Raw genomic sequence first — 7,893 nt, 5'->3', positions numbered from 1 at the left:
CCACAGGAAAACTTGTACCACAACGGCTTATGGTCTACATTTCAAAGTTCAAACATCAATGCTTTGGACCCACCTCTTTCCCTGAGCTAGCGGGGTCTCGGACGGGGTCAAATTAGCATGGACCCTACCCTCTCGGAGGTATGTGAATCACTTCAAGTCACAGACTGGAGAAGAAAAGGCCACTCTCTTCCCTCCTCCCTGCATTTGCAATGCGCAGACGTGATGCATCAGCTGCAGGAGAGCTTAGGCGAAGACAAAGAGAGGCAAGAATACGAGAATCTGCTGATGAGCGTCTTGAAAACAAGCAGCCTCCGCCCCAACTCACGATCCCACTGCAAATATGTCAGACCCAGAGGCCCCATTCTCGAGCTGTGGAGGACTCGGACGATCACCGGTTCGCTGCAGGGACCGCTGTGATCTTTCGAGATATTGACTCACATGAGCAACTAGGGATCATCAAGCATGTCAAGGAAGAGACATGTACTATCGTGTGGTTGTATAGGAAAACTTTGCTGCAAAGAGTCAGTCATGAGGGCGGGCTTAACAATTCTCATCAATTTACAAAATATGTGGATGGTCTCGGCGAAAACCAGTGCCTTCAATCTATCTATACTGATGAGGTGCCACATGAAGACATCCTTGAGCAGGCTTGTATAGAATTTCCACAATTTTCTGCTCCAACTACTTTACGGTTGACGCCTCGCACTGGAAATACCTACCCGCGAGAGAATGCAGCAGAAAGAATAGATGCATTTCGTAAAGAATACGATATACCAAGGTCGGGCCAACTTTTCTTCGTCATTGGTTGGATCATGTTTATTGAAAACAATCGGAGGCGAGAATCTGTACGGTGGGGGAATTTCAGACCTTGTCTTGCCTCAGAAGTTTTACGAACGCCATGTGCGACAACAATCTGGGTATCAATAGAGAGGGAAATGTTTACTTGGCTTGCATACAGATCAGCGCTGGGGTATCCTTCCAGCGTGAGAAAACGTGGATTTGAAGTCAAAAATGTCAGCGTGCGACAAATTATTGAGGACTTGCCGCTTGCTTTTCAGAGACAAGTCGAATGCAAGCGTAAGAATGGGATGCACTATTGTTGGATTCTGCCTGAAACAGTTGGGAGGCAGGAGATGTTCAAACGAAATTATCTTGCAATCCCAACAATTGATGCACCTCTTGTAATTCGCGAGTCAGGTGTTGCCATTTACATCAAATTTCCTATTTTTTTTGTTGTCAAGAGTGAAAGCTTATTCATTGAGGTGATGAAAGTTGTTGATGAATATTACATCATAAGCTGACATGGACTTCATCCCTTGTAGGTCAACAGACTTGTACTGTTAGGCGCATCAAGAGAAGAAATTTGGACTTATCCTCCTGAATAACACGGTAGTAGGTTTATAACATAGCGTGTTCAATGAGTTGTACAGTACTAAAGGTCAAGAGCCATGATGCCGACATGTACAGACAGGTTGCATGTTTCGGCACAGCATACATATGTTCTTGAAGGAGCCTGCAGCCTGATAGATCATAGTACTGGCTAATCTCTTCTGGTCAGACGACATTTCCTGGCCATTTGGTTCCTGCTCCCTGCCTCGCTTTGAGCCACATGCTGCCGTTGCCCCTTGGTGATACGATGGTTTAGAAACTTCCTACACAAATGCTCAATGTTTTAGAAATGATGAAGCAGTGTAAGTCTGAACTCACCAAATGCCTCTTCTCCATCGCGCTCATGTTCAGAAGACCAAGAGGAATCTTCTTTTCTGCAAATTTTTTGAATTGATCTGTAACATGTCCAACCGCAAGGAAATGTAGGTAGATCCCTCTGCAGTATTCCAGTCTGTCTGTAAGAAGGACATATCTTGCCAAGAAATCATTACATCGCATAGCAAAAGAATCAATTTCTGTTTGACTCATTTTCTTAATGTCCGTCTGAAGAACACTTGAGACTATTGATGCCCATTTTTCACAGAGATCTTTCCACAAGTCAGCATTTTTGGCCCGGGCAGCAACTATCAAGTCAGGAAATGCCTTGAGGAACCTTTTGGTACTTTCACCGATCAATTGAGGCATATCATGCATTGCAAACGATCTTGAATCTTTGACGTGAATATTGATTTCTGCCAGCATTCTCTGCACAACAGGAAACGTTTTGTTTTCTTTCGCGGTGTTGCATACATACAAGACAAATGCAATCGATACACGAAACACCATGTGCATGGAGCAGATCACAACGTTCTCCACATCGATGCCCAGACTGTCCAGATTGTCATATTGTTCCAAGTTCAAAACGTTGCCATCTACCTTGCGAAGTCCATTCACCATTGCAAAAGTATCCTGGTGCATTTGAAATCTTGTCGGAATATCATCCCATGCAATATCTGAATCAACAACCACCAATTCATAATAAATATGTCTTTGACAAGAAGGTTGATCACAGAGGAAACATGCCCCAATTGGATCATGGAGTCCCCCATGATTCATTATCTTCCAGCTCCCACTCATGTCGCTCCGAATCACTCCGATCACATGAATAATTCTGTGCGGAACTTCACCGTTCCGGCTGCGCTGTCTCCCAAATTTCGCTCTGCCTTCAAAAATATGAATTCCAGGTGTAATCTCGCCGTCTGATCCTTTCAAGAACACGGCAAGAAAAGGTGCATAGACTTTGATAAAATTTGCATCGATATTTTCAATCGTGTCGTGACCGTCGATCACACAGAAGGAATACTGGCGTTTCGCTTTCGTCAACATACTAGGGTCCGTGATATCCTCCGTCGGTGAGAGTATTGCACAGAAGTATACCTGATATTTACCAGTTTGAGTTATTCTACAACCGTCGAAAATAATATGTAAATATAGGTTTTCTGCATCTTTGAAAACTTCTGCATTGTCGTCGTGTATCAATTCTACTGTCCTTTCTAAGTCCAACCCACTTCCATTCTCCATCAGAAACACACCAAGTTCGTCTTCAATCATGCGCTTATATTCTCGGTTTCTCGCGCAAAGTGCTTTGACACTCGGACACATCGAGCGGCCCAAAGCGTGACAAACTTTGTCGAACTTTCGAATAGGCACTCCACTGGATATGATCGATTTGCTAACATCTTCCATATGATTCACAAGAGAGGTTTTGCACACGTGAACAAAGATTCGTTTTATACTCGCGTTGTTGTCAAAAGTCTCTCTTAGTTTTGTTTTCAACTCTTCACGCCCAAGAAATCCCTTGCAGAACGAATGAAAATTGAACAATCTCTTTTGTCCAAGACGTCTGCCGTAAGTCAATTGCGCTAGTGCATAATAGAAAAGCTCATCCTTATGTTCTTCAGAGCATGGGAGATAGTTTATTTCTGTGACTTCTTTTGTGAGGTTGGCAAACCGTTCAAAGTACGGTTTCAATTCTTCTACCCAAATGTTGCATTGCTCCTCTGACTTGATCACTTCCCTGAAGTCAATAGTAGATGCAGAGCGTGGCCTTGGAGGAGAGGATTCATTAGCAGCTTTCAAGTTCTTGACTTCCTGTTGAAGTACTTTAATCTGGTGCTCGAGACTTGCAATTTTTGCCTTGAGCTCTTCATTCTTTTCGGCATGTATAGCAGATATGGCCAAACTTTTGCCCAGCACAGATTTTCTCCAAAAATCGTTATGATTGGCACCCATGTCGTTGAGTAATCTAATCACGTCTGGACTCTTACTATCCTTGTCAAAGTAGCCTTCCAGAGCTGCCCTTGTCTGAAATCCCAGAATTGCTTGGGCATCCAATGGAAAGTGATCACCGTGTAATACAGGAGTCGCACTTAAAGCCCACTTGTATGCTTGCGGTGCGAAAATGTAGGGAGGGGGTCCATGCCCTGGCCCTGTGGCGGCAATGAACGCATCATACCTATAACATACACATCAATCTACCCAGAAAATTTTCAGATGAAGAAGAGTACCACGTTGAACCAGGGACCTTGGGTGATGACAACAGGTCGAGATCCTTGAAGTTGATGATGGGAGCATTGCGGGCAGGAGATGTCGTGATCTGTCGCTGTGGGGGCAGCATGATGATCAATTGGCGGGAAAATTTCAATAGAATGTTTTGAATATTTGAACATTAATAAATAATATTGAAATTAAAGGATAAACTTTCGGAATTTTGAAAACCCCTTCGGAAAATTTGAAAGGACTAATCTCCTCATCCCCACTCAAACCATGGAAGTGGAAAAATCAAGCCCGCCCCGGGAAATTTACCCAATTACCTGGAAAGGCATCCACCTGTTCAATAAGTATTCAATAGAGCGGAGCCCACCTGTTCGTTTGTTTGTTTGTCTGTTTGTCAACCTGTTGACCCTATGGACTGTTGACCCATGATTGTTGGTTTGATTGTTTGTCCTCGTACTGCTTTTTGCTTTGTTTGTTTGTTTGTCCCACCCCTACTGATCCTTCCTCTACGACAGAAGGAACAACAAGTACTTGCTTGTGGACTTTGGGCTGGCAGAGAAGATATTTCCAAAGGACACTGTCAATCGAGTTCATCACGCCGCAGCACAAAGTCAGGGTCAATGAGCAAGAGTTTCCCAGTAACGAAGAGCAACGGCTACAGCTTGCCCTCTGATGATTCTACGGCCAGCTCTCGCTCCTTCCGGATGTTATTAAAGATTTCAAGCTCAAAGTTGAGGTAAAATTGTTGTCGTTGTCGTTGTCGTTGTCGTTGTCGTTGTCAAGTTCTATTATCCTGAGGATGAGAATGAGGGTGATATGGAGGCGAAAAGCCTGAGGTTGCTAACTTGATGCCATTCAGTTCGGACCATTGGAAGAGCATCTCAGCTATGCCCGCGGTTTGAAGCAAACATGGCGGACCTTGTCAAGCTCCCTGAGCGCGGATGCGGGATGCAAGGGCAGGAGAAACATGCGATCTGGGACTTCCTCAACCGCTGCCTCGACATCTATCTCCGCACGAGGATGACAGCACAGGAGGCTCTGAAACATCCCTTTATCGCTAGTGGTATCAAGTAAGCCGTCTCTACCCGAAGCTTTCTCCTTTCTCTCGTCGCCTTCCTCCCTTCCTCGGTAGTGGTCTTGAGTAAACCGTCTCTCCTCTGGCATCTACTCTCTCGCGATCAGCATATCAATACCTCCCAGGCTCACCTTTCCCTTCCCGGCTTCTCCTCCCCTCCCCTAGTCCGAGAGCAACTCACACAAAAGGAGAGGACGATGAATGGTAGAGGAGCAGGAGTCCAAGAGAAGAGAAGGTTCGTGGAGGGCAGGAGGGGATCAGGCGGAGGAGAGCGTCTGCAAACATGTATCTTTTTCATGGCCTTTTATGTGCTCAACTTAAGAATTGCTAAAAAAGTGTATCAAAGCAGATTTGATCGTGTGGATGGACACAGAATATAGATAAACTCGAAGTTCTGTCTGAAAAATGACACTTTCCAAGCAATGATCGATCCAAAGCAAGTTCTTGATGCTGTGTCAATGAGAAGTAAAATGACAGTCATTTACCAATGCAATACTACTTGTATCTATGAGGTTGAAACATGAACGTCTTAGTTGCACTCCATGTATCATTTTTCCTCCCGCATTCAAACCGAGAAACACAGTGCTAGTCAAGTCATGCGCATGGTTTCAGAGTTTGAGTTTCCAGCATGTTGGGGAAGGACAAGGCAGACAGAAGCGTCAAAGAAAGTTGAGGGTCATCAGGGAAGGTGTGACAAGAGTCTGAGCTTCATGAACAGGGAAGGACAGGGATGCGCAAGTGTTGAGGGGAGGGAGATGGGGAGGGAGACCCCCTCTGCTAAATGTATTTTATAAGGTACCCATTACAGTACCAGACCAATACCTCTACCCCCCACCCCCCTGTCGCGTCCGTTTGGTTCGAATCATTTGAAATACTACCACGCCTACCCATCAGGTTCTGGTACGAATCATTACTCCACTATACAAGCGCTATGTGACCCTATCCAAAGACAAATAGGAACGATTGTTTACTTATCTGAGCTCTCAATTACCCCTGGTTGCCGTTGAACGTGCAGGCTGGAAATGGATTTTCAAACCTTCCAATCCTTGGATTTTTTACTCACACACAATTTTGTACTGGAAAACGCCTGGATCTGGTACAAATCCCAATTGTCAGCAAGTTCCTTGACCCGACAACGCTATGCCGGTCAGCGGACCGTGTCAGCAGGCCCGTGACATGTCAGCCGGCTGACAGGGGCCGTGACCCGGCTGACAGGCTCACCTGACCGGTCACGTGACACATCACGTGACCGAGACAAGACTTTTTTATATCGCAGATCCAAAAACCCATAGGACATTTCTCCCAGGGGGAAGAAAACCTCCCTTGACCCCCCTGTTTCTCGACCGATCCTGCCGGCCGGGCCCGTCAGTAGACCGACTGCAGCCTTCAGCCCCGCCTCAGACCCCCTGGAGGCCCGCCAGGAGGCTAAGTGTCCGGAGATTGGCCGGGGGCCTGATCTCTCCGGGCGGCCGTGACCGGTCAGCGGACCGTGTCAGCAGGCCCGTGACATGTCAGCCGGCTGACAGGGGCCGTGACCCGGCTGACAGGCTCACCTGACCGGTCACGTGACACATCACGTGACCGAGACAAGACTTTTTTATATCGCAGATCCAAAAACCCATAGGACATTCTCCCAGGGGGAAGAAAACCTCCCCTTGACCCCCCCTGTTTCTCGACGGATCCTGTCGGCCGGGCCCGTCAGTAAGAACGACTGCAGCCTTCAGCCCCGCCTCTAACCCCCTGGAGGCCCGCCAGGAGGCTAAGTGTCCGGAGATTGGCCGGGGGCCTTGATCTCTCCGGGCGGCCGTGACCGGTCAGCGGACCGTGTCAGCAGGCCCGTGACATGTCAGCCGGCTGACAGGGGCCGTGACCCGGCTGACAGGCTCACCTGACCGGTCACGTGACACATCACGTGACCGAGACAAGACTTTTTTATATCGCAGATCCAAAAACCCATAGGACATTTCTCCCAGGGGGAAGAAAACCTCCCTTGACCCCCCTGTTTCTCGACGGATCCTGCCGGCCGGGCCCGTCAGTAGACCGACTGCAGCCTTCAGCCCCGCCTCAGACCCCCTGGAGGCCCGCCAGGAGGCTAAGTGTCCGGAGATTGGCCGGGGGCCTGATCTCTCCGGGCGGCCGTGACCGGTCAGCGGACCGTGTCAGCAGGCCCGTGACATGTCAGCCGGCTGACAGGGTCCGTGACCCGGCTGACAGGCTCACCTGACCGGTCACGTGACACATCACGTGACCGAGACAAGACTTTTTTATATCGCAGATCCAAAAACCCATAGGACATTTCTCCCAGGGGGAAGAAAACCTCCCTTGACCCCCCTGTTTCTCGACAGATCCTGCCGGCCGGGCCCGTCAGTAGACCGACTGCAGCCTTCAGCCCCGCCTCAGACCCCCTGGAGGCCCGCCAGGAGGCTAAGTGTCCGGAGATTGGCCGGGGGCCTGATCTCTCCGGGCGGCCGTGACCGGTCAGCGGACCGTGTCAGCAGGCCCGTGACATGTCAGCCGGCTGACAGGGGCCGTGACCCGGCTGACAGGCTCACCTGACCGGTCACGTGACACATCACGTGACCGAGACAAGACTTTTTTATATCGCAGATCCAAAAACCCATAGGACATTTCTCCCAGGGGGAAGAAAACCTCCCTTGACCCCCCTGTTTCTCGACGGATCCTGCCGGCCGGGCCCGTCAGTAGACCGACTGCAGCCTTCAGCCCCGCCTCAGACCCCCTGGAGGCCCGCCAGGAGGCTAAGTGTCCGGAGATTGGCCGGGGGCCTGATCTCTCCGGGCGGCCGTGACCGGTCAGCGGACCGTGTCAGCAGGCCCGTGACATGTCAGCCGGCTGACAGGGGCCGTGACCCGGCTGACAGGCTCACCTGACCGGTC

The 7,893-nt window shown here is 49.0% G+C and overlaps 2 protein-coding genes across 2 annotated transcripts; one reads left to right on the top strand and one right to left on the bottom strand.

The window, feature by feature from the left end:
- Positions 1 to 1,323: 1,323 nt before the first annotated feature.
- GUITHDRAFT_149210 (hypothetical protein) lies at positions 1,324 to 4,351 on the bottom strand (the record flags this gene model as incomplete). Its single annotated transcript, XM_005818498.1, has 5 exons — positions 1,324 to 1,377; positions 1,708 to 3,883; positions 3,936 to 4,030; positions 4,242 to 4,291; positions 4,324 to 4,351. The coding sequence occupies 5 exons, from the start codon at positions 4,349 to 4,351 to the stop codon at positions 1,324 to 1,326; spliced, it is 2,403 nt and encodes an 800-aa protein (XP_005818555.1).
- A 193-nt stretch (positions 4,352 to 4,544) lies between these two features.
- Positions 4,545 to 4,998, top strand: GUITHDRAFT_122234 (hypothetical protein; the record flags this gene model as incomplete). Its single annotated transcript, XM_005818497.1, has 4 exons — positions 4,545 to 4,562; positions 4,613 to 4,660; positions 4,708 to 4,735; positions 4,784 to 4,998. 4 exons carry the CDS (start codon positions 4,545 to 4,547, stop codon positions 4,996 to 4,998), a joined length of 309 nt encoding a protein of 102 aa, XP_005818554.1.
- Positions 4,999 to 7,893: the final 2,895 nt, after the last annotated feature.

Source organism: Guillardia theta, assembly GCF_000315625.1.
Source record: "Guillardia theta CCMP2712 unplaced genomic scaffold GUITHscaffold_299, whole genome shotgun sequence".
Lineage (NCBI taxonomy): Eukaryota > Cryptophyceae > Pyrenomonadales > Geminigeraceae > Guillardia > Guillardia theta.
The sequence above is the reverse complement of the archived record's forward strand: the minus strand, read 5'-3'. Positions and strand labels throughout refer to the sequence as shown.